Raw genomic sequence first — 27845 nt, forward strand, 5'->3', positions numbered from 1 at the left:
ATTTGTAAAATTAGCATAGAGCTGCGATGTAACCTGAGGATTGCAAATGGATGAAATGTTACAGGAAAACCTTCGTGAAATACATGTTTGAGGAATGGCTGGCGAAGATGAAGAAAACGTCGTGATGGATGTAGAGGAAATAGAGGATGGTGAAATAAAAGATCCCTCTGAAGTTTACGTTATCTTGTCAGAAACAGACGGGGAAGATGAACCGGAATCGGTTGATTCCTATGGTAGAGTGAAAAGGCCTAGGCCTAATAGTGATGTTGCATCGTCATCACACATGGACATGACTAGAAATGTAACACTAGGCTCGTTGATTGATCGAACAAAAGTTAGTGCTGGTAAGCCATCTCGCCGATCAAAACCAGATGTAAATGTTGGTAAATCGTGGGATGTTGGAGACGGCAATAATACCAGATCAAATAAACTATTGGGGAGCCATATCTTACGTTTTCGCGACAGAGAAAACTCAAGTTTGACAACAGGGAGTCGCCCTCGAAGATATCGCAATGATATATGGGGGACTACTAAAGCTAGTAAAACTACAAAAAACACTAACCTTGGGAGAACCAGACAAGAAGACATTCAAAGGAAAAGGAAAGCAGAACGTATCCTTCCTGATTATGGTCAATAAGAGTATCTGTAACTCAACAGTAAATAATGTTCAGCTAAATTTAGGACTAGTCTATATATTTGCTAGAAAGTTGCCTTTCAAAATTCAAGTAAGGCTAGGCCTAGGGACCTACAGTATTTACAATAATTTTCACATCCCACTGCTGTGCTAGTCTGTTTCATTTCACATGTTAATATGTGGAAAAAGATATTAAGTATAGGCTAGTGTAGGATGAGCACAAATGCTACACTCACTTGGATTGATGTTATTTAATTTGGTAGGTAATTGGGTACAATTATAGAATACAGGGCCATTCATTAACTCTTCCCAGCATCCGGATGCGCGGTGAGCCCGTACATGTCCGTAAACTTACACGTATGACGCCCTCTAAAATTCCATCACGCATCCGCGCATCCACCTTGTGAGTATTAGGAAAGCAATTAAATAATTTTCGAAAGTTTCCCCATATACCATCACATATTTCCTTTTTGACTCCGCATCCACGCATCCGCGAATCCACCCGGGAGCACTAGGAATGGACTTAAATAATTTTCGAAAAGTTTCAACATATACCATCACGTATTTCCAATACTGAAAGTCCCGTATGTACGAAGATATTCCACATCAGTAGTGTTTCGTTCTTAAAAGGCATCTGTACATGTGCGACGCCCACTAAAATTCCGGAAGTACTAGGAAAGGACTTATGAAATTTTTGACTCCGGATCCACGCATCTGCGCATCCACTCAAAAGAAAGAACTGGGACTTTGACATTTTGTACTTACATACGTACTGGGGTGAGACTGAGCATCCGCGCATCCGGATGCTCAGATAGAATCATCGAGTGGCCCTGTATTCTATAATTACTCCGGTAATTGGATGTGGACTAGGCCTAGAGTATGTCTTCACAAGTATAATTGCAGAGTCAATTGGTTGATACAATAAATGTCTATTGTATGTATTAACTTTTGTTGTTTTTGAACATGCGTGTGTATTTTTACCGTGCACAATTGTTATTAAATGGTACAGCACATGTGATGGGCAGTGTATTTAACATGTATAATTGGTTTCAGATATGGATTTGTGTACTTTTATTATTAATGAAGAACATTTTGGTCCTTTAAAGCTCTTCAGCAGCATAAGTGCATTAAAATCTGATGTTCCATGAACTATGGTAACTTTCGGCAACAGAAATGTAGTGGCAAAGTCACCATCCCTTCTGAAGTAGCACTTTTGATGTGTGTCATTGCGGATTGCAAAAATACCTGCTGGAAAATCCTGACATTGTGCAATACACCTAAAACTGTATGTCACTATTTTGGAGCTGAATGGAATTTCCCTGTTTTTTTTGGGCAGTGTGAAGTACTTTTTAAATGTACAGTACTATGTAACTGCAAGTAACAGAGCTCTGTTATAGTTTATCAGTACTTTCCAGCAGATATTTGTTTAAGGGTAACTATTTGTAACCTTGCATAATATATAGATGATTTTAAGAAAGGTGAATTTGGTCAAAGGTCACTGGTAAATCTGCACATAGAAGTCTCATCGTATAGCCTACACTCTGTGTAGCAAGGTGTTGGCCAGTTACAGTTCTAGCAGAAACCCAGCTAATTAAGATTTCATTGTGTTATGCTTCAAGTGTATGCCGTTGGTGTCTTATGTCTGTATAAGAACATTATATACCTGTGAGGAATGAATCAGGGATGTGCTCAGGAATATTTGAGTGCCGGGGAGGATATGTGAGGTAGTGTGATCCACGTTCTAGGGGAGGGTCTAAGGGGTTGGGGTATCCCTTTCCCATATTTGTATGTGAAGTATGTTTAGATGGCAAATTGTGCTATCTTTTTCAGGACTATTCTTTAGCTAACTTCTGTGCCAAAAATGGTAAAATTTGTTAAAGTTAATCATCAAAATAGTGTAGGGCGGAAATGTTTAAAATACTGTTTGTGCTAGGCGGCATTCAGAACTGCGGGCGCAGCTGCCCGACGTGAGCACATCCCTGTGAATGTGCCAAATTTGAGTCGATCCATTTACAGTACCACTGTAAATGTAAATCTGATAGAATCTCTGTTATTATTTTTAAATTATGGTTAAATCTACAGTATATACTTAGTTTACTTGCTACACTGTAGATCCTTTGTGTGAAGTCATTTCCTTAATAATGTCACAGGCAATAAACCAAAGCACTATAGATCAAAATCAACCGAATACAATACACTTTTACGAGATTATCGTGAAGTCCAGCGAGCAGTGAGAGCTGAAGAAGCTCGCCAGAATGCTTCTTCCACACAGCGTGCATCAAGTGTCAGGAGGAGTCTCCCTAGAAGACACTTCAGGTTAGCGGCCAACTCCAAGACCATACCGAGACACAGACCACGGTCCAAGACTAGCGTGCACAATGCAGTGAGTCTTTATACAGTCTGCTACAGTATCTATATATTTGAAGCATTAGAATTATCGCTTTTCTTTAATTATCTTTTAGCAGTACATCTCTTCCAAAGTAGGTGAACTGAGAACTTTGTATTACAGACTATATATATACAGTTTATTTTATTGTTCCTTACAGGTGTAACAATTTAATTTTGGCACTTGGAGTAGATGATGGTAGTACTGTACTTGCAGAAGCTTTTACCCATAATTTTGCTAAGTAAATACATGTATGCTTTACTTTGACCAAATGTCACTTTTTGCAGGAATCTGCAAAGGAGAGTAAGTTAAAGACAAGAGAAGATGAAGATGACGACGAAATGACAGAGTTGGAACTCCGGAGGGCAGCCCTAGTCTCCGCCAAAAAAGGTTTTGAAAGCAAGAAAAGTTTGACTGATGGTGAGTATCCCATAAATTGATTCTTCTATTTGCAGATGAACAGTAGGTATTCACTGGCAAAAAAAAGAAAGAATGAAAATTAACATAGGGATTAGGTTAATACCTCAAACGGGCTGGTAAGTCGACCATCTTTTTAGAGTTTATAATAAACTCTAAAAGCCAGCCAAGTAACCAAACCTATGTGAAAAATGTTCAGTGTAAATACATTAGTTTTTGGCAAACTTGAATTGCACAGCACAGTTTACTATAAATTATGCTGTTTCTAGGTATACCTGTATGCCCTGTTTATTGGTTTACTAATATGCAGTATTGTTAAAGTCTTGTGTTGCTTTCCTTGCAGATCTGAATCCTGCAAATATCGCAAAGGAACAGAGTGGGGTTGTTGACATGGTAGGTACTTCTTAAACACCTATTACAAATAATCATTATAGTACAGTATCTGAAAGCTAAGGCAATTGAATGGTAGCTACATGAAGAATACTGCAATTCACTTCAGTGTCCAGACAGTCTCTGCATTGATTTGCATTGTGTGATGCAAACCATAGATACTCAGGGGTGAATCCAGAAGGGTGTGGGGATGGGACTTGGGGTGAATCCAGAGAGGGGTGTGGGGATGGGACTTAAGGGTGACTCCAGTGAGAGTGTGGGGATGGTACTTGGGTGGATCCAGGGAGGGGTGTGGGGATGGGACTCAGGGGTGACTCCAGTTAGGGTGTGGGGATGGGACTCAGGGGTGACTCGAGGGAGGATGTGGGAATTGGAATCAGGGGTGAATCCAGAAAGGGGTGTGGGGATGAGAGTCAGGGGTGACTCCAGTGAGGGTGTGGGGATGGGAGTCAGGGGTGACTCCAATGAGGGTGTGGGGGTGGTACTCGGGTGGATCCAGGGAGGGGTGTGGGGATGGGACTTAGGGGTGACTCCAGTTAGGGTGTGGGGATGGGACTCAGGGGTGACTCGAGGGAGGATGTGGGAATGGGAATCAGGGGTGAATCCAGAAAGGGGTGTGGGGATGGGAGTCAGGGGTGACTTCAGTGAGGGTGTGGGGATGGGAGTCAGGGGTGACTCCAATGAGGGTGTGGGGATGGGACTCGGGTGAATCCAGGGAGGGGTGTGAGATGGGGCTCAGGAGTGACTTCAGTGAGGGGTGTGTGGGGATGGTATGGGAAAATATGGGCCCATTTTGAATTCTTGTTGGCCCTATAAATCAGCTACAAGCTAATTTTTAAACATACCATAATGGAGATATCTTTATCTTATTGGGGCACATGTGCATTCCTTCCCTTTTCTGATGGTTTTTGATGTCTACCTGTGCTTAATTGTCTCCCGGGCCCTCCTCTTATCCTGTTTGGGACATTCTGGATTGATTATTGGTGTACATGAATTACCCTCAGTATCTTAGTGGAAGAGAATACTATTTTTATATTATATGATGTTGCTAGTCACTGGAATTATCATTAAGTCAAAGATTGATCTGTCGTGCTTGTTGTAGAATTACATAGCCATAAGCAGTGTACTGTACCCACAGCAAAATAGATATAAATAGATATAAAAAACAAATATATCTGCATATATATATTGAATAAATCAATGTAAAAATGTATCCACAGCAAATACATACTGTAGGTCGAAAGCAGTGATTATATGAAAGTAAATTGTTTGGAAACTTGAATGTCAAGCAGAGTGACATGTCTCCCGAACACTCCTTCCCACAAAAAAGGGCCCCCCCTGCAGAAAAAGAGCCCCCCCCAATAAAAAGCCTCACCCAAAAAAAGGCCTCCACAATTCTTTTGATAAGCCACTTGATATCATTTTAATCAAAATGCAACGGCCAACAAGGAGACTTTTATTTCTTGGTGCTGCAATATCGTAGGCTGACAGAATATTTCATATTTGGGGGGAAGGGACTTACTGCTGTTCAAAATAATCAATTTAACTGCAGTCTGATCCTACAAATGAAACAAATAATTTTATGGGTTGAATTTGATTAATCTCAGAAAGAGACAAAGTCATCAAGTAAAGACCAACCCATTGAACAGGACAACTACGAAGAGGTTGCTATGGACGTCGAAGATGATGCCCTAGGAACAAACAAGCTGGAGAATGTCTCACCACTTACTGAGGGACAGGATTCCAATATCCAGATCAACTCTCCATCATCAACTAAGAATGATGAAGAAGATGAAGACGAGATGGAGGAACTTGCCCTCAGAGCTTCATTATTGAAAACCATGGCTTCTAGAAAGAATGCAGTGGTCCCAAATCAGGTAATGATAAACAACTATATCTGTGTTTACCCTGAGAGCTTCATTATTGAAAATAATGGCTTCTAGAAAGAATGCAGTGGTCCCAAATCAGGTAATGATAAACAACTATATCTGTGTTTACCCTGAGAGCTTCATTATTGGAAACCATGGCTTCTATAAAGAATGCAGTGGTTGTAATCAGGTAATGATAAACATCTATATATGTGTTTACCATGAGAGCTTCATGATTGAAACCATGGTTTCCAGAAAGAATGCAGTGGTTCCAAATCAGGTAATGGTAAACAACTATATTTATGTGTTTACCATGAGAGCTTCATTATTGAAAACCATGGCTTCTATAAAGAATGCAGTGGTTATAATCAGGTAATGGTAAACAACTATATATGTGTTTACCCTGAGAGCTTAATTATTGAAAACCATGGCTTCTAGAAAGAATGCAGTGGTCACAAATCAGGTAATGGTAAACGACCTACAGTATATATGTTATGTTTGCATCTAAAGTTGCCCAGAGGACTTCATTATTGAAAAACATAGCTTATGAATCAGGTAATGAAAGTCAATATTATATATGTATATATTTTATCCATCTGTTATAAGCACAGACTGAATGCTACTCTGACGCCCTAAACCATCTCCTCAACGACTGATAGTTTTGATTGAATCTGATGAATTTCCAACTGTTGAAATGAGTCGATTGTAAAAAGGCATGAAACTAGTGACTTTGCTTTCTTTACTGTCTACAATCTCTCATTTTGATAAAAATGTTTGCATCCAGTGTTGTAGTGCTGCTGATACTTGTGAAAACCAACGACTTTCACAAGGTAATCTGAAAGTTCAATCTACTTTGCAGCTACATTTCAGCTTGATTCAAATGGCAAATCTTCTAGGAGATATGAAGGGTCTTGAGATCCAAATTAGTTAAGATAATTCCATCATGTGCAAAGCTGCTCTCATGGTAGCAGTACGCATTGTGTACAGATCACATTCAACTGCAATAGTATTGTTTCATATCCTTTCAGAGTGAAGAGAAGGGAGAAACTATCAGCTTGTCACCAAAGACTGAAGTACTAGATAAAGTGATGCCACAGGAGGTACCCGAATTACCAATAGGGGGATCATCGCCATACCCAGAAAAAACTTTTACATATCAACCCACCAGAATTAACAGGAAACCAGTGGTAAGCACATTAAGCCAGTTTAAACCGGTGGTAAGCACACTAAGCCTGTTTACACCAGTGGTAAGCATACTCAGTCTGTTAAACCATTGGTAAGCACACTTATCCTGTTTAACCAGTGCTAAGTTCACTCAGCCTGTTTACACCATTGGTAAGCATGCTAAGCCTGTGTACACCAATGGTAAGCACACTTATCCAGTTCAAACCAATGGTTAGCACACTTAGCCTGTTTACACCATTGGTAAGCATACTAAGTCTGTTTACACCAGTGGTAAGCATACTAAGTTTGTTCACACCATTGGTAATCACACTAAACCTGTTTACACCATTGGTAAGCACACTTATCCTGTTTACACCATTGGTAAGCACACTAATCCTGTTTACACCATTGGTAAGCACTCTACCACTGGTTTACTAACTTAGCCTGTTTAACCAGTGGTAAGCATACTAAGTCTGTTTACACCATTGGTAAGCACACTAATTAAGCCTGTTAACACACTTTTAGAAGTCCAGACGGGTTTTGGATCATGGTTGCTTGACTTTTTTTAATCATTAAGCTGTGTAAAGCAAAATAATTGCATGAAAAGGAACGCTCTGTGCATAATCGAATCCTTAAAAAGATATTTTCCAACATTTGGTGTTAATTCTCTTACCTTGAGTATTTATTGCACAGAGAGGTTATTTTTAAAATGAAGGGCAAGGTTAATGTAATCATGAAATATTATTGCTTGCCTTGTAAGCCTTATCAATTTAATTTGTTTGCAACTTCATTGACTTGATCCAAAAGATTATGATAGCAAGGCAAAGTATTGCATAAATGTTTGAGGGAATGTCTTAGCCTCTTTTGTTGTCATCGTGTATGATTGTCATAAGTGAAAACCATTTCATGTGATGATTTGCCTTAGATTCCTTCCCACGGTCCTCTTGTGATCACGGTAAATGGTGACAGTGACTCCAGTGATGAGGAACCAGATGCAGATCCCTTCTTTGAGATGAAGCAGTACATTAAACAAGCCAGGAACTCTACAAAGGTAGGGATGGTTCATTCACAAATCTACCATTTTTGTCTTTTATAATGTTACTTCCCCTTCTTTGGTATTACAGTTATATATAGTGTTTGCGGTGTAAACCATTGTTCAAAGGTTCAGAGACACATTTAAATGCGAGTTAAAGTGAAATTCTAATCAATTTATTGCCCCGAAATACGATATTATTTTTATTAATTTTTAAATCAAGATTTGATGATTTGAGATTAAATAATAGGAGCTCAATTTTCCACTAATTTAGTCTGATGTTAACTCCAAAATGGTCACCATCATTATTCTGCATTAATTTGGGATGGTTTTTAAAAAGTTGTGATTTGGCCAAAATTTAAAATATCATATGGGTATAGTCTTACAAAATTGTCAAATTTGGACGGAAAACCACTAACATTGGCTGAAAGCTTTGTAGACAGAATGCTGAAACTGCGATCCCAGTGAAAATCTAGTGTTATGAAACACGATCGAATACTTCAAGATTTTGAGGAGCAGTAAGAATTTGTTGTTTCATGTTTCCTTTTGTATCATTTCACCTCAGCAACCCAAAGAGACCCAAAAAGAAGACTCCATCAAAGAGGAGACCAAAGAAAAGGTAATTCCAAAAACACCAGAGGCCTTGAATAAATTACCTGAAACGCACCTAGCAGAATACAGAAGACTTAAAGAAGAAATCGCCAGACGAGAGCAAAAGAAGGGGAAGCTGAATGGAAAACAGTCCATATCTAAACAGAAAGAAATCAAGAAAATTGCAGACTTGGAACAAAAATTAAATAAAAATAGGTAAGGAAACTTCACTCCGTAAGTTTCCTTATATCACCATCGCAAAGGGAAGAGGGGTGTTGTTGGTAAGAAGGAAAATAGCTCGAGTACTTGCTGGCGATAACCAAGCCAAGAAAAATTGCTGCTAAGGAGAAAAAAGTAGAAGAAGTAGGGACCAAAGTTGAGTTGAATTTACTCATTTTAATTTACTCATATCTGTGCTAGTAACAATCTACAAGTATGAAAAGTACTGTCAATGTCGAAAAAAAGATTTAACTGATTTTTGTCGACATTAGAGTTACCTAGGTTTAGACAAAAAGGTAAATAGAAATAGGGCAGAAATTTCAGCTGAAGTTTAAAAATTTGTTTACAAGGTGAAATCAATTTTCTATCAACTTTTAAAATCTACTTTTTAACCATTTCTTTTTAAAAAAAAAACAAGGACATTAATGGAGAAAACATACCACGTATACCAGGAGAGTGCCAGACAGCAATCAGAGAAACAACGCAACATGCAGAAGGCTCTCTTTAAGATACAGAAACTTAAAGAACAAATAGCTGTAATGGAAAAGGTTGCTTCTTTAAACAAGAATCTAGTTAACAAACACTATGAGGAGGTGAGACAAATGTTATTATTATTATTTTAGGTTTGCAGTCTTGTTTCAGGGCCAAGGCCCTCACACGACTTTACAACTTAACCCCTGGTCATTTGTAACTTGTCACACCTACACACCAAAGTGTGCACAATTCAATCAATTGCTCCTGGGGCACCACAATGCACCAAAGTCACGTGTCCCCCGGGGGACTTCCCATAGGGTGCAGCCACAAACTGGCGCACGCAACTATATTTACAAGTTCCCTCGTAAGTCCCCATTTATACACCTGGTTGAAGAGAGGCAATGGAGATAAAGCGCCTTGTCCAAGGACACAAAGCAATGATCTGGCCAGGGCTCGAACCTGTAATCCTTAGATCACAAGTCCACTGCCTAAACTACTTGACCACAACACCCTCATGTTTTATCTTTAGCAAAATGATAGAAGAATATTGTGCTTTTCAAGTTTGTATTTTGTATGCACATGTGTATATTGTATACAGTGTACAAAACAGTCACTGGTTTGATGTAACACACATTTGCACTTTATACTTATGAGGCTCGACTATTTTACTCTGCCTTAAACTGGTTCTTTAGTGACTGACCTAAATTTATCCCAATTTCTGCTAGATCAGAAAAGAAAGTAAAAGATATTGAAATGGTCAGACATTTGCAAAATTCATTTCTTACTTCATTTCTTAAATCCTTTTCTGTTTTTTTTCCATACACAGCAAAAGAGAAGCGCCTCGTCTTTAGAGATCTGTGTATCAATAGAAGAAAAACTGAGAGAGGAATTGTCTGCCCTTAAGGTGACTGAAGTAGTTGATTTCCCCCTCCTAACTACCATTCAACAGCTAAGAGACGAACAAGCAGCCATGACCAAGAGAGAGACGCAGCTGGCCTCCAAAGATAGGATCAATAATTATGGAGTATGTACCTGTATTATGTTTGTAAGAGGATGATGATTATGTATATTATATATTCCGTAATTGACATGGATATAAAAGACTTAAATGATTGAGTCAAGTCGTTGCCCGAAATCACATTATCAGGATTGAAAATGAAGAGAAGTTACCAGTAGTGCAGCGAATGAACAAATTCTTAACAAAGGTGAAAGCAAGATGTTACCAAGTTTATTTATATGCAAAATGGAGAATCTTAAGATTAACATTGTCCTGTAATTATAAAGTAATATGCAGTATGGGAAGCTTTGAGAGCCTTTTTCTAGGTAAAGTTTATTTTCTTTATTCACAACGTCCGATTTACCTTCATAGTCAATCACTCAGACCTCTGAGATCTGGCATTATTTTGTTTTGTAAATAATAACAATAATGACAAATTCCTCCTTGCCAAATTCTTTTCATGGATTTTTCTCTGTTCTGTTCTCTTCTATTCCGAACTATATAGGTATCAAAAGCAGGCAAGACCCGAGCCAACGAGTTACATAGACTGAAGAAACTGGAAGAGCAGTACGCGTTGAAGATCAAACGATATAAAGAAGCGCAAGCTAAGGCCTCTAGTCAACCCAGTGCAGCATCGTTGAATGGTGATAGTAGGAAGAGGAACTCCAAGGAGACTCCTCGGCCAGCCGTGTCAATTTATCAGAAGGATAAGATTCAGTTCTCCGTCAATAACACACCGACTCAGACAGACAGTGAAACAGAGAAGGAAAATATCGACAGAGAAAATAATGGCGTGGGCAGAACTAAAAGACGAAGATCCTGGTTGGACGACAATTCCAGTTTAACTCCGCAGTTATCAGGGAAGCAGAAGAGACTGACTCAAATAACAAACTTTACAGAGAAACTCAATTACAGTCAAGACGAGAAAAGCCTGGTGGAAGCTGGAAAAGTTGTTGATGGCAAAAAGAAAGAAAATGTAATGATTGATAGGTACTCTGACAGGCCTCTAGTAGGTCCTCAGAGGGGTGATTATCTGCACCCTAGTAACTACTTTACAGCAGAACTCTCGTTAGGAAAGAACAAGAAACACTGGATACCAATGGGACGTGCAGATGATGTAGAAGAGAACTTTTCAAATGTTACCATGGGGACGTACGTTAGCCCTTTGTTGTGCTTTAGAGCCTACCGGTAAGACAACCACTTTTAACAAGCATATAAATATTCAGTTCTTCAGTATTTTCATAAATTAAAGAAGGCATTCGATTTGCATTTTGATGTAGTCATTCTGTGTTATAACAGCTTCTGCCTTGAATGTGACTCGCTCTCCTTGTAAAAACATTTTGCTGACATTAATCTTGAATTCAAGTTTTCTCTTTGTTTTTTTTCTTCTCTCTCACCAGGCTCCATAGGTCATATTGGAAAGCTACAGGTGTTTCTCCGACATCCAGAACCTTCTCCAATAATGTCGACCCCAGAAGAGTTCTCTGCAAGTTTGAACTGAATGGTGTTTGTAATGACTCGAGTTGTAAATGGTGAGCTGCAAATTGTGTATTTTGAATGGTCTGTTTTTCTGTCTTCTGTTCTGTGATGATGTAGTTACTGATTGATCCCTTCTTCTCATATTGATAATGGTACATGAAAAGTAGAACTAATTTTCCCAAGCAGAGACAAGAGTGTTTCTGTTAATTACTATTCAGGGTAGGAACAGGGAGTCATTACCCTGCAGTCGGATTGGTTTTTGTACTTAAAAAAATCTTTAGCACCAGAGATGTTTGCAACCTTCACTTTGAATATATCAGCCTGTTACACCTGATATTAAAAGTACCCACCGTTGAACTTGGACGGCAGACGCAGAAAAAATGCCCAAATAAATGATCTTTATCCCATCCATCTCAATTTGTGGAACGGCTGAGGACTGTCTTTGAAATGAAGCTGCTGTAGTAGTGGTGAAATGGAGAAATAAGATTTTACAGGTGGTGTCAAAATATATCACATGAAAGAAATTCAAAAGATGAATTATACTCGGTAATTTTTAAGACGCTGTTTTTGTTGTTGTTTCGTTTAGCCAACATGAAAGAGACTACCTCCTATCAGAAGAGGCTGTATTAACTGATCTTCTGTCATACGCCCCTTCATTGGTCAACATTACACCGAAGATGAAACCCGAAGAACAAAGTAACAAGATCAGTCGATTTCTGCAAATTCTCACAGAGCAAGTTAATAAGGAGACTTCTGGCTGCCAAAGCAAAGATAAACAATATTTCTGCCTCAATTCTGTTACACGACAGTTGAGAAAAGGTTGGTCTGTTTCCAGAAGTATTTTATTTTTTCATTTTTTCTCGTTATCAAAAGGGTTGATTTTTTATTTGTACTAGAAGGTTGACAATGCAACGTTGCTTTAACCTCGTACTTTCTCTAAGTCACAGAAGTAGGGATTAGAAGGCTATCATTGCTTCACTGTCACTTAAGTTCTTTTTGGGATAAATGTTCAGGAATGTTTCATAACTTTTTCATCTGGTCATAGACAGTGTTCTGAGGAGTGGATAATTCTTTGCCGACATAAAGGGGGCATTGCAACTTGGTTGTAAGAATGGCTGACCTCAATATTTCTTCATTTTTCTGCCAAAGTATCATTTGATCTGCAAAAACGTGAAAGTGCTGAGATTAATTGAGTTGGATTTAAGTGGTGTTTAGTCTGTATTGAATTATATTGTTCTGTGTTGCTTTAGTCTCTAAATTCATGTTCTTTCAATTATGGGGGGGGGGCTTCCAGTAAATATTTCTGTATCTGAATCCTAGTTATTAAATTTATTGATCATGATTTGCAACTTTCCCCAGATAAAGTAGAAGTTCCCATTTTATGTGAAAGACAGTGGAAACCAAAGAAAGAGGGCGACAAAGAAAACAGAACCGAATCATCCCACAGAGAGGAAGAAGAGGCAGACGTCTTCCAAGTGCTCCGATCTAAGAAAGTTCCCGAGGCCATCCAAGTTATGGGAGTTGACGATAGCAGGTAAACTCAACGACTGCTCTGATATTTTGATTTTGTGTCGGGTTGAAACTTAAGATGTCCATTCCATCGGAGTGGATTAATATTTATGTACAAATTGTTGGATACCTTCAGTTCCTTTTTAGTTGATTAATTGATGGGGGAGGGAGGGGTAGGGGAGGGGGGTCCTAGAAGAATTCTGTGAACATTTTTGTATTCTCGTAGTTTTCATTTCCTTCATCTGGTTTGTATCTACCTCCCAACATAGTCATATATAACACAAGGTTACATTGCACTAGGTGTTGATTGCCATAAATTAACTTTATTATGTAACTACTCAAATATGTCACTTTTGTGCTAACTGTGTATTTTTCTGTTTTTTTAATGCCTGTCAGCTTAAATATGATTCTTAACTGGCTAGAGGTTAGAATTAAGCTTCTATCCATATGTCGTCAGTTTCATTGCAACCTTATGTGTTGTGTATGTGACATTTTCCACATAGCGGCTAGTTGAACAGTAATTACAAGGGGTGTTACAAATGTATTTATCCTCAAGCTCGCATTGGCATAATACTTCCAAAACTCAACAGAAAATTTAAAAAAAATACAATTAAAAATGAAAAAAATTAGTAAGAATATTTATTTTTTTCCTTCTCCCTCCTGTTAATCCTCCCTATCAAGGAATTGTTCATATATTCTTGGTTTTGTCTTTTTTTATTTTACAGGTACTACTGTGGTAGAGAGAAGAATATAGAAAACCTGGAATCTTTAGTTTTGGAAGAATCCCACGACACTGAGCTCTGGTTGAAACTTGTCAGCTTAATTCTCCAAGAGGGGTAAGTTGGTGGAGTGGGGGGAGGGGGATGGGGAAGGGGGGTGGGGGGATGGGGGACCATAGTGATTATATTAATAATTTTTTAAAGATGATTTAACGCCATCTGTATGAAGTGGCAGTATTGTTGGGCATTGTAGTTCTGTTTTTATTTTTGTCTATTAATAATTAAAAGTTGAATAATTAGAGTTGGCTGAAAGATATGTTGCCACACCGTAATGTTTCATTCCCAATTTTTACGGTTGTAAACTATTCTTCCAATTGGGTTTATTTGGTATTAGACTAAATGCATTTGCTGAAGAGGCACGATTTGCTGTGTTAGTTAGTTTCACATTTAGCCGAGGTCCTTGAACGAATTCATCTAGAACAGGGGTGGGCAACCTTTTTGAATGAATGGGCCAGATATAAGGAGTGAAGAATTGACTGGGCCGTACCTAACCAACGATCTGCTGTTGATTTCAAAGCTTTGATTCCGAGGACTTTCAAGCAATAAGTGTGTGTACTTAATCTGTATTCACAAAAACATAATGTCAATGCAGTACAGTTGATAATTAGTGGGGATAATAGGCCTACCTGACAGCATCATTAGTGTCACTAAATTCTAAACAGCTAGCTCATTTTTTTGTGATGATATAACATAGACTGAATTTTTTATTTTTCTTGAGACATCTCTGAGACCGCAAAAAATTCACTGGCGGGTTGTTGTTCTAGTTCAGACAATTTTTTTTGCAAAATTTTTATGATATACAGAACATTTTGTAGGAGATAGACCCTTTTAACTCTTTAATTTAGAAAATATTCTTAAAGGGCTTTGATCACCTGGAATGAGTACCCTGTCCCCAGCTCATTCCTCCCCCTTCCCCTATCCATCCACCCAGCCTTATACTCATATAATATCTCAATTTAGCAGATTTAGATATTTTTTGAATACATTAACAGAGGTATTTAATATCTTCATTATTCTTATACTCCGTTCTTTTAGTTCCGCTGAGTGCCAGGACCGTGCCTTGAATGCTCTGTCTAGAGGGCTGGAACATAATCCTTCATCTCCTGACCTCTGGCCTGTCTATCTATCTCTTTATTCATCGAGACCAGAACACCCAGATCTGGTGGAGATTTGTACACAAGCTATGCAGCATACCAAAGACTACACTGTGTACTGGAAGGTATACACCTCAAATGTGATATTATTCCACGTACTGGGAGATGATGTATTAGGAATATATGGCTAGCACCCAGGGTACCCAGAGTTGTGGTGGCCAATTTTATCCCTGGCCATAGTAATCAGCATTAATTGGTATGATGCTTAAATGACCACAAATGTGGGAGGAACCCGCAAGGGCTTACGGATACAACTTACACGTCGTGTGGCTTCCAATTCAACATTTCTAGCTCAAATTTGGAATCTTTTCAATTTAGAAAGTCATTTCAGATGGGAAAATAGTAGATTGCTCTTGGATGAAAAACCCACCTTACTATGATCCAGCCGGGTTTTGAACCCGGAACCTCCAGATTGCTAAACCTCATTGCTTCAAATGCCACCGCCCTTTATCCACTCGGCCACAGCACCGGAATAGGCTGCTATGCACTAGCTTCTGCCAGTTAGATAATCTGCCCCACCCCCACCCCCACCCCACCCTCACCCTCAACTAATAACCATCCTGCTTGGTTAAAACCTCCCCTCTCAGTACTGAGTACTGGTAGGTAGGCATCGATCACATCGGTACAAGGGGTTCTTCTTTTCAGGAAGTCACCGGAAAAAGCATGGGGGTCAAATTAGGTACCGCTTGCAGACAATTGTTCACAAAGTGAAATTTTGTAAGAATTAATTGTGTTTGTTTTCGTACAGGAGTGGAGAATTAACATCTTGTCTCATTGTCTTTTTTCCCCCTCTCTTAACCCAGTGCCTGGAAGTAGCCAACACATTCCAAAGTAAGATTTCGTCCTGCCAAGATATACTCCAACTCTTAACCTCTGACGTTTCAAAGAAGAAAGAGGATCGTAATTCACATCGGATCTTTGAAACCGTCCTCTATCAGACCCAAGTTCTTTTTCTGACAGGACGCTTAGAAGAAGCCTGCCAGTTTCTTCAAGTAAGCTTGCTTTTGTTTTGTTTTTTACAATGTGCCCAACCATCCCCCTGTGCCCTCTCCTTTTATGTCAGTCTATCGCAAACCTCACCAATGTTAATTTCTTTTCGTTGACAGAATGTTCTGACATCTAACGAGAATGAGGGTATCTTTCTCAGTTTCCTCACTCGACCAGATGTCTCCCTTCTCTGGATGGCTTACATTCACCTTCAATCATTCCGTTCACTACCAACTTGTCTTTTTGAGGAAAGCGGATCTGGGCTAGGTCATGTGAGGAAAAAGGTATGGCAACATTTCACTAACATGTCCCCCCAAAAAGCAATAAGCACTTTCCCCATACTAGAAATTAGTTTGCAGCCCTAGGAAAGTTATCGGCTCTCTGTTTGGCTGGTGCTAATCAAGAGTAATAATAATATAATAAATATGAATTTGTACAAGCGCTTTTATCCAGTTGAAACTGCTCAGGTGTGCTGTAGGAGCAAGGTACTCAGTAGAAACAACATAACAGTTATCAAGACATGGGTTTATTAGCTCGCATCAGCATTTAAAAATATGTATATCACAAGGTTTTGTCTGATGTTTGCTAAAGAGCTTGGTTTTCATTATTTGAAATATGCTTGGAAGAGATGAAAAGATTCTAGTTTTGGAAGGGTTTTTGCACAGAATCATTTTGAGATAGAATGAAGAATAACAAAGGAGATTTCTTTTGAAGCATTTTTATCAGCAAATCAGAAACTGAAATTTCAAATTTGAAATGATGATTTTTGCGTTAGATGTTGATTCATAAGGTAAAGAAAATGTTTCATGAAAAGGTTTTTCTATTCTGCTCGTAGACACATTTCATTTGTCCGTGGCATCAACCCTTCAGCCGTTCCGTGGATGACGTTTTGACTCTTTTCGAGACAGCTAGTCAGTCAGTGAAAGATGACCTATTTCAGTCTTGTTCGATCTTGTACCATAACTGGGTAGCTGTACTCACCTCATCGAACAGGTAGACTGTAGGCCTATTACACTATCATTAATCTTGAATGACCCACAACCCCTACTATTGGAAGGACGTTAGTGATGTCATTATATGTTACCACAAACAATGGAGCATTTGTCAAAGTTAAAATTATGCCAAGTTTGTTACTAGTCTATCAAATTAAAATATTATATCAACAAATAGTGGAGGGGGTTTAAAGATGCTAAGTGGTATAGAGTGGTAACCCCCCCCCCATCCCTCCTCAATTAAACGTGATATTTATCATTCAGTCTTTGCAGCTTTGATATTTTCCATATAATTTATTTGTGTCAAAGTAAAACAGCACTTAAATGAAAGAAACCTTAAAAGAAACAAGTCTACGTATATATATCTGTATTTTAGCAAGATGAATCTCTCTAATTGTTACAGACACAAGTCTATGTATATATATATATCTGTATTTTAGTGAGATGAATCTCTCTAATTGTTACAGACACAAGTCTATGTATATATATATCTGTATTTTAGTGAGATGAGCCCCTCTAATTGTTACAGCCACAAGTCTATGTATATATATATCTGTATTTTAGTGAGATGAATCTCTCTGATTGTTACAGAATGCAAGAAGCAGTAGACCGTTGCAGACAGATCCTTGAGAAGTATCCGGTAGAAACATCAATCTGGAAGACTCTGCTTGTCCTAGAAATGAAAAGATCCCAAGATATCATCAAAGTCAGAGAGGTAACCAAATTATAATCATTGGCTTCTTCATATTGTTCTATTTTCCAATATGGGTTCTGATAATGTCCCCACCCCCTGCCCTCACTCCCTAAACTCATCTAATTTGTAGAAAATTTCTGTTACTTCTTTCAAAAGCTGTCATTTGCCAAGAAATGATTTCATCACATGTTTATAATGCATCTCATTGTCTTTAAGCTAATTTAATACCTTCCTAACAAGCAAAAAAAAAGTAAAGTTTTTGTTGTTTGCCTTGTAAAGACTTCATCACACGTTTATAATGCATCCCATTGTCTTTAAGCTCATTAAATACCTTCCTAACAAGCAAATAAAACATAATGCCAGAGTTTTTGTTGTTTGCTTTGTAATGACTTCATCACACGTTTATAATGCATCCCATTGTCTTTAAGCTCATTAAATACCTTCCTAACCAGCAAATAAAACATTATGCCAGAGTTTTTGTTGATTGCTTTGTGATGACTTCATCACACGTTTATAATGCATCCCATTGTCTCTAATCTAATTAAATACCCTCCTAACCAGCAAATAAAACATAAAGCATTCTTCCCTTAGTCTTGCCCTCAAATTTGGTTGCTTCAATTTGTCCAAGTTCGATATGATTGCACAGTTTTGATGTTTTTGCAGTCATTAAATAATTCTGTTAATTATCAGAAGTTTGTGTTTCTCCTTGACAGATTTATTACGAGGCTTTCATTAAGTGTCCCCCATCACCAGAGCTTTACTATACCGCTGCCAAACTAGAGAACATGGAGGGCTTCCCAGCTGAAGCTGTCAGTCTCCTCTCAGATTGTGCTGCTTCATTCTACGACCTCCCAACTGAGGGAGCATCTGGTGAAGATACCTTCAATCTCTTTAGGTGGGTATCTTCTTTCACCTGACCTGGATTGGGTATGGTAACAATGACCTTTGACCTGACCTGATTTGAGAGTGGCAATGGTAACCTTTCACTTGAAAAAATTGGTGGTACCAATAACCTTTGACCTGACCTGATTAGGGATATGGCAACAATAACCTTTGACCTGACTTGATTAGGGATATGGCAACAATAACCTTTGACCTGACCTGATTAGGGATATGGCAACAATAACCTTTGACCTGACCTGATTAGGGATATGGCAACAATAACGTTTGACCTGACCTGATTAGTGATATGGTAACAATAACCTTTGACCTGACCTGATAAGTGATATGGCAACAATAACCTTTGACCTAACCTGATTAGGGATATGGCAACAATAACCTTTGACCTGACCTGATTAGGGATATAGCAACAATAACCTTTGACCTGACCTGATAAGTGATATGGCAACAATAACCTTTGACCTAACCTGATTAGGGATATGGCAACAATAACCTTTGACCTGACCTGATTAGGGATATAGCAACAATAACCTTTGACCTGACCTGATTAGGGATATGGCAACAATAACCTTTGACCTGACCTGTTTAGGGATATGGCAACAATAACCTTTGACCTGACCTGATTAGGGATATGGCAACAATAACCTTTGACCTGACTTGATTAGGGATATGGCAACAATAACCTTTTTACCTGACCTGATTAGGGATATGGCAACAATAACCTTTGACCTGACCTGATTGGGGATATGGCAACAATAACCTTTGACCTGACCTGAATAGGGATATGGCAACAATAACCTTTGACCTGACCTGATTAGGGATATGGCAACAATAACCTTTAACCTGACCTACCCTGGCCCCTACATGAGCTTCAAATAATGCAAAATATCTTTGTCATTAATCGCCTTCTTTCGTTTTCCTAGAATTTTATTAAACCAGCCAGTTCCACTCTCCTTCAAGTCACCGCCTATGCAACAGAGACTCCAGCCAATCTTAGAAACCAGTCAGGCATACATCTGGCTCTGTTTTTGCTTCCTTCTGACTCTTAAATCATCTTCACCATCAGCAGTAGGAGGAGGAGAAGGAGGAGAAGGTGACTTAGGAATGGAACCAAAGGATGCCTTTGAGTTGGCATTATCCTCTCGCTCTAGGGGAGAGGGATTGTTAGATATTTGTTTGGAGTAAGTTTAACAGAGTACTCCCACCGATTCCCATATTTCATATTGGAATGTTTGATGAACCTTAAAACATTTTCTTTTGATTTCTGTGTTTTTTGGTTGACAATTTTGATTCATTTCCAAACTTATACGACGGCACGTTACAGTATTTCTTTTTGCTCTTCAGGTTTTTTTTTCTATTTCAAAATTATTTGTTTGTTTCCAAAATGTTATCAAGATGGTGCATATTTAGGAAGATAAATAATTATGATATCTGTCAGTGTTACAACCGTAGTCAAGGAGATGATAAATGCTTTCCTGGGAGGTAATGTGGGGGGGGGGGATAATATTATGACATATGTCAGTGTTGCAACTGTAGTCAATAAGATGGTTAATGCATCCCTGGATGGTGACATCGGCGGGGGTGGGTAATACTATGACATCTTTCAGTGTTACAACCGTAGTCAATGAGATGGTTAATGCTTCCTTGGGAGGTGACATGGGTGGGGGTGGATAATACTATGACATCTTTCAGTGTTACAACCGTAGTCAATGAGTAGGTTAATGCATCCCTGGGAGGTGATGGGGCGGGGGGGGGGACACACTGGAAAGGTGAATATCTAACACCAGTCATGATGAATAAGTTATAATTTAATCTCCTCATAGATATTTCCAGTACCAGTTACGAAGACCCGGCCCAAAACCAGAAGAGAGAGGAAAAACACTAAGACAGTTGGTGAAGAACATTATCACAACTCGGCCATCTTCTTTCACTTATCCCTTTGATGAGAAACACTTTTACATCGATTACTCCTTCCACAACACTCTTCTTGATGTTTATCTCGCCTACTTACAACCAAAATATATCACAGAAGCTTATGAAGATTACCTCTCAATGATGCCAAAAAATCTTGGTCTCCTACAAAAGTAAGGATGTACTCAACTGTTGTATTATATAATTGGATACAGGAGGTTTAGAATATTTTGTTGCCAGTTTTTTCACAATACTTGTGGGTGCATGGCAGTAATGCATGACAGTAGTGCATTGTAGTGCTTAGTAGTAGTGCATTGTAGTGCAAAGTGCATAGCAGTAGTGCATTGTAGTGCATAGCAGTAGAACTTAGCAGTAGTGCATTGAAAGTCACATGTTAGATCATATAGGTACTTTCATATTACCTTATTTTCCTGGTGCAGCAGATTGTCAGGACTGAACACAGAAGGAGATTGACCTGAAAGTTGGCAGCTAGAGGTATCCCCCTACCCTTCCCCCTTCCCCTCCCAATATGCCCCTGATGCGCATAATGACAGTTTAGGTATTGGTTTGAATCGATCAGTACTACATTTAAAATATGATTAATTTTTTAGTTTATTTATTAGTATTTTCCTGGTGCAGCACCCATCCCCCTTCATCCAGTAGGTGATTGGTTGGAAACACTCCCTCCACCCACCCCCCCCTTTCATCCCTCCTGTCATGCCATGCTGCTTGGTGTACATGCTTGCAGTTTATTGAGTGCTTTTGAAATAACCACATGGCTCGAATTATTATTCAAAGCTTAAGTTGTTCTCAACAGTTCATTGATGTTATTTTACATCTTTCAGGTTTCTGGATTTCCTATGGGTTGATGAAGGATACCATTATATCAAATTTCTTGCCAAAAGTACCCTTGCAACCCACCCAAAGTGTCTATTCCTATGGAATGCGTAAGAAACTCTCTTCCTTTTCTTTAGACCCAAATATATATATATATGGTTAGACCTAATATATATATGGTTAGACCTATATATATGGTTAGATCTAATTTATATATATATGGTTAGACCCTGATCTATATATATATATATATATATATATATATATATATATATACTGTAGTTAGACTTTAAGGTAAACTGTCATGCCAAGTTTCACGTTTAAGATTGTGATTACAATTTAAAATTCATTCATATTTGGGTAAAAGAAATAAAGATTCTCAAGATTGTGTAAAGTTGTAAATATGCTTGCTACCATATACCAATGTCGGCATTAGGTAGGTAAATTCAAGAGAACCAGGAACGTATTTAATTGAAGTAAAAATTCTTTTCTCTGATTTTAAAATAATAATAGATTTAGTCGGAATTACATAGCTTATCAAGCTGCAGCTTCTTTTTTTTTTTTTTTGGACCATTCGATGATTTTAATGATTATTATGATTTGAAAATCACATCTGAGGAGAGCATAATTGCAGCTTTCAAGTTTCACTCTATTTTTACCTCCAACGTTTTTCCTTTTAGACTGATTCGAGCCACTGAGAAAACGGGGAATTTTAAAGAGGTACTGGGATCATTATTTCCACCTAATTGGAAAAAATATTTAAATCCAACTGATAATGGAGAGGCTATAACCTGTCAGTTTTAACTAATTAGAAAATAGTCACGTTGTTACTAAATGTGTCTTATGTTATGAAAGTTACTGCACATAAAAGCTATGATGCAATGAAATGGCATTTTTCTGTCGGATGTGTCCTTAAAATTATTTCTTTCTGTCGGATATGTCCTGAAATTAATCCTCACTTTGTTAAAAAGGTGTGTAGTGCTTAACCTAATGAATATTGATGTTTTCTCTTCATATGAATATTCATATAAATTAGTCGCTAACAGCTGTGTTAATTGAGACAATTGTAGTGTAGTGCTTACAGCTAATGAGTATTGATGTATTCTCTTGACATGAATATTCATATAAATGACAGTTGCTAACAGCTGTTTTAATTGAGACAATTGTCTTGTGCTATAGTTCCACTCTGTATTGTACTTTTATGTCACATTGTGTTCTAGTCTGCAATATATGGAGATATTTTGTTGTCCATATCAATATTCATGCAACATCTATTTGGTACTAATGATGGATGACTGTTTTTTTTGTTTTTTTCCCTTTCCATATTTCGTTCTGCCCACACCACCATTTTGTAGGTATCGTCCCTATGTTCTGAGGCTGCGAGAGCCCTGCCATTGGTAGCACTTCTCTCCAGACACGTAATACCTTCTTCTTTCTGTAACCAGTATTAAGTAAAACAACCCAGCTTCTGTGATGTTGGCCAATCTCCTGAAATGTTTCTTTTTTGGGGGGGCCATTTTTTGCCTATTCTAGATGTTTTCTTATCTCGCATTTCATCTTAGTTTTGTAGGTTTATCATATCTAGGACCAATCTTTATGCCAATCTCTCTCATATTTAAGTTCACCATGACAACTGACAGACACATTCTTCAGTTGGCATTTAGCCCGGTGACTAAGTTGTGTAGTTTTTGGCGACACATTTGTTTTGGACTATGTCTAAATCTCTATTATCTATATTTTACCTTGTAGTTTACCAGTATTGATCAGTTATCTCCACTTTCAACTCTTGTAAATTAATATTTATTCAGATTTCCAAATTCCTTCATTGTTTTTCATATGGAAACCTGTTCTATTCCAAAACCAAAATCAATTACCCAAGGAACTTTGTAATAACGGATAAATCACATACGAAAGGGCATGCAATTGGAAACTTTAAAAATGTGTTTCTCTTCTGTTGTCTTACTTTAATGTTGTTAATAAACTTCATTGTTTTGCAAATTTGGAAGGATTTGAGGGATTTGAAAGTTTGCGCAATTTCTTTTGCTATTTGCAGGAAGGTGCTTTAAGTTTGTTTTGCTACATTTGTAAGCATTCCTGATCCACCTCTCCTCACAACGTTTTATCTATTTCTTCATATGTTCCTCCCTATTGGTACATTTAGCATAGTCAGGCAGTGGAACAGTCTGGGATATTGGAGAACGTTGTGGCAGCTAAACCAGAGGCAGCTCGTTAAGGCTCAGAGGTAAACTGTAAAAATACACAAGCTTTGTTACACTGTGTAGTCATGTCTGTCATAGTTAGAGACAATGTAATCTTCTTGGCATGAAGACTCCAAAATTAATCCTCACAAAGGGATTCTCTAAAGTGAAGGGAAAAGAAGCGTTCCTTGATGCTATTAACATTCATTGCAAGGCGGTCTTGCCTTTAACCTTTGTGTTGCTATAGCAACAAAGGTTAAATATTATTAGTGTCTCTCAATGGTATAAATACCAGGTTAGTAGTTCTTCTAACTCCACCAGGGATGTGCTCAAAGTGTGTAATTTATCAAACATTGTGGCCATTTTGTGGAGAATCTCTCTAGTTTAGTTCCTTTTGTAAAAGTTCCTTGTTACCATTTGTTTAGGCTGCAGACTATATGTTCTATACAGTGTAGTTTCTCAACCTTTATGCTATCCTCTGTCCCCCAGAGACGATGGATGAATCCCCAGGGACCTCCAGATACAGGAAGCATTATCAATGACCTCAGCTCCTTGGTGGTTGAGCTAAGGTCAGCCAAATGATGGTTTTCTTAGCTTGGGATGACTCTTAGACTTGATCAGACTGTCTTGACAGAGTTACATAAGTCATTGTTCCTGAACTATGAAACCCTAATTTTTCTGCAGGATCCCCATGGCCGCTACATTCTCACAAACTCCTCGTAGGGTCCACCAGCACCAGGTTGACTCGACGGAGCAATTCCAAACCAGAGAGTGGTAGCCATCCCTGCCTTTCTTTTTTCTGTATTACATCATAGTTAGTAAGCTGTGTAAATTCTATGGCTAATTTGGTAGTATTCTATTCTTTGCCCCCTTTTTCTGCCTCTTTTCTCTTTCTCTAGAGGGTGTATCTAGCAGCTGTTGCCATGTGAGATGAACCGTACAACAACGACTTACACTGGGGGACTCTTTGGAAGCCGTCGGGCTGCAGGAGACTGCAATATTTGGTAATGTACCCTCGGATCTTTGCTGTGAGTATATCAGACGATGTCCTGATCCTTAAAATAGTCTTGTCAGTTTTGGAAGTGAAATTTGAGATCTGTTACAGCTGGGGCATGGGTGAGGTGGTGGGGAAGATGGGTAAGGGACATCAATTGACCCACTGTGGTGGACTTTTGGTTCTAAACTTATGAAGATCATTCCAGCATTTTAAGGTTAATAATACATTTTTAGTAAATATCTTCCTCTGTTGAGTCTGGTCTTCCAAGGTTTAATAAGTGTTCTTTGTTTCGTATGATTTGGCTTCTCTAGTAACGGCTGACTTACAGACAGTGACAGCGAGCCTGTTTAATATAAGTTGTAAGAGAAAGTTGGAAATTTTAAAGTTGCATGGCTGAAAGAGATTAAACAGTGATTAATATTATTTAGAAGGAAAGGCTGAAAAGATCAAGTGTTTTATCTCAATATTGAAACTGGAGAAATTCAGAGTGTGTGATAACAATTTTTTTTTTTTTTAAATAATCCAGTCACTTTGTAACGGCTATTGTATGGGAAGTTTGTGATAAAACGAGAAATAAAGCTGCCCTGATTCCACACACAGTCTTCTACACAAATGAGAGATCCATAAACGTTGTGTTCCATGAAGATTTATGTTTAAACTTTCTCATTTATGCTTTAATTTTTTTTTTATTTATCGTCTTAATGCTCAAATCCATGTCCCACCAAAAAATGGAGGGTCAACGTGAACTGTATTCAAGAAAATGCTGCATTTAAATATTTTAAACTTTTGAGATATCATTTTGTGAGTATTGGACAAGAGATCAAAGTAAACTTTGGATCTTAGCATCAACATTTTGGTCAAGTTTTAACTCAAGGCATAATGTGATGAAATATTGCTGGAAATGTGGCTGAAGGAAGTTGTTCTAGATGTCTCCATATTTATTAATTATAAATCAATTGAAGGTTAAATACAAGGGATACATTTCTCTTTCATCAAAATGAAAACTTCAGTTTTAATGACATATTAAATTTTGCTGGAATTGTCTGTCATATAATTTAAATTTATATTTGTAATTTGAAAGTACCAGTGTTTTCTCATTGCAAGCATGGTATGGTCTGTATATCCCTATTATGCATGTTAGTTTGTGACTGAGGCATCCTTCATTATTCAGGATGAGCTTAACTCTTGTTTTCATTTGAGAAATGATCGTAGATGTAAGAAGGAAAGTAGTCTAGTACCTGTTCAGATTAGAGATGGTGTGCAGTATTGTTATCGGTCGATATTGTGAAAAATCTATGGTTACCATACAACCTCTTTATTTTATTCTACATGAGTTTCTGACTGAAATACAAGATTGTTAGAAATGTCTGGGTTTTTAGACCTGTAGTTCAGGTTTAAGTTGTAACAAATATCATGGAAAAGTTTTCTCATCAGTGATTTTGACCATCTAACTACTGAAAGTAGAACACAGAAAGCTCAACTGTGAATAGTAACTTCAAACTTATCTGATAATATTTTCATGTAGGTTACCTCCAAAATGAATATTTTCATCTCAAAGGGGGAACTTGAACCATTAAATTAGACACCTCCTCAGGTAATAACTACTTGTCATTCACATAAGGTATGGTAACCCTAATCAGAAGACAAACAGTTGCACAAGAGTATGTCAGTCCCGTGTAACGAACCGGTCACTAGGTGTTCTTCAATTTCATAGTATGACATGTGATACTTTGTATGATCTTATCCTCCAAATCGAAGGGGAGTTGGGGGGTGGGGAGGGGGGAAGACTAACCCAGGATTTTTGTGATCCTAAAATATTTGTTGTCTTCTGTGAATTCTAATCCTGATATTCTCACACTGGAATGTGGCCAGCAAGTCTTTATTATATCAAATCAAAATAACTGACTGAATTGATACCATCTGAACAAAGCATAGCAGTTGTATTGAAATATCTGGACAAACAGCAGCAGCCAAGAGAAGAGGAGGAGAAATATATACTCGTCTATGATGGATCAATCCTTACCAGAAAGATGTGGATTCGTTTCTCGTATGAATGATGTCAGCAGAAAGGTGTGGATTGTGAGGAAACGTCAGATACGAACAACAACTTTCTCCCCAAAGTATTGTTCAAGAAGAAGACATCACACAATATTCTATATTTGTCAAACTTTTGTTGAATTGTTTCTCATAATCTCACATGATAGGGATTATTTTGGTGGGGGGCGAGGGGGGGTCATGATGTTAAATGCGATCAACCGACAAAACTTTCTTATTCTAGTTATTGACGACTATAACACAACTCTGTTGAACAACTATCAAACATATTTATGCAACATGCATATGCAAAGCGTATATTTAATATGCATATTCAACATGCATGGTATTCATTCAGATAGGTATCATAGTCTGCTGTTTGCAGATAAAGACAAAGTAGAATCTCTTGTTTCTTACCTTCTTTCCAAAAAAAAAAAAGAGAAACACAGAACTTGGCATTTTGCAATGAACTCTTTCTTTGGCCAAGTATTGTATTCCTTTGTATGTTAAACTATTGTAGCCAAGAGTTAAAATTAAGCAAGACAAGCCCAAAGTGATAACAACTTTTAATGAAATGCCAAAAGTACTTTTCATCTAACCAGTAATTCTGTCATGATTACAGGTTATGACTTGGTCATATTACTGACTTATTATTTATCTCTGGTTTTGACATACTCATTGGTTCACTAACAGTTGCCTAGTTAGGACATTTAGCGCTAACAGCTAGAGGATTTGGCACAGTACCTTATTATTTCTGCTGTTTCTATATTTTTATATGAAATCTTTGAAGAGATGTCTTTTTATACTTTGCTTGTTGAGGGACTTTGAATGTTGATAGATAGAAACCTGACAACAACCCTGAAAAAGTAATAATTATATTTAGATCTATTTTGGTTTCATTTTAAATTAAACTTTCACAAAAAAGAAAACAACTTTTTGATTTGTGTAGCATACACAAAAGTACTAAATTGAAAACCTGTTTGCTTGTTTGTTTATTATATTGTTTCTTGTTACATGTTTTGTCAGATTTATCAGAAGTAAATATTGCAATAAACAAGTGAAAACTTGAAAAAAATTTGTTTGTGTTGAGGTTTGGTTGTACGGTGTTTATGATGGACTCGGGTTTTGCTGTTACGATGGTGTACATTTGTTGTGTATTGTTGGACTTCACGAACAGAACACTGACAAATGCTAGAAACTC

The 27845-nt window shown here is 37.9% G+C and overlaps 1 protein-coding gene across 3 annotated transcripts; it reads left to right on the forward strand.

Moving 5' to 3' along the window:
* On the forward strand, positions 1–27725 carry LOC139983392 (zinc finger C3H1 domain-containing protein-like). Of its 3 annotated transcripts, XM_071996957.1 has the most exons (28): positions 1–611; positions 2785–3017; positions 3308–3440; positions 3781–3830; positions 5435–5704; positions 6724–6882; positions 7785–7910; positions 8458–8699; positions 9121–9295; positions 10003–10200; positions 10679–11361; positions 11574–11705; positions 12239–12471; positions 13012–13186; positions 13887–13997; positions 14976–15159; positions 15898–16086; positions 16201–16365; positions 16917–17074; positions 17665–17788; positions 18481–18662; positions 19591–19848; positions 20491–20751; positions 21424–21525; positions 22096–22135; positions 22771–22833; positions 23577–23657; positions 24513–27725. In XM_071996957.1, exons 1-27 carry the CDS (start codon positions 95–97, stop codon positions 23646–23648), a joined length of 5235 nt encoding a protein of 1744 aa, XP_071853058.1. In that variant the 5' UTR covers positions 1–94; the 3' UTR covers positions 23649–23657; positions 24513–27725. The 3 variants fall into 3 exon arrangements, with proteins under 3 accessions (XP_071853058.1, XP_071853194.1, XP_071853121.1); XM_071997093.1 differs by lacking the exons at positions 1–611; positions 2785–3017; positions 3308–3440; positions 3781–3830; positions 5435–5704 and adding an exon at positions 5743–5795; XM_071997020.1 differs by lacking the exons at positions 1–611; positions 2785–3017; positions 3308–3440; positions 3781–3830; positions 5435–5704 and adding an exon at positions 5919–5975.
* The last annotated feature ends 120 nt before the right edge of the window (positions 27726–27845 follow it).

The sequence above is a fragment of the Apostichopus japonicus genome, chromosome 1 (genome assembly GCF_037975245.1).
Source record: "Apostichopus japonicus isolate 1M-3 chromosome 1, ASM3797524v1, whole genome shotgun sequence".
In the NCBI taxonomy this organism is placed as follows: domain Eukaryota; kingdom Metazoa; phylum Echinodermata; class Holothuroidea; order Aspidochirotida; family Stichopodidae; genus Apostichopus; species Apostichopus japonicus.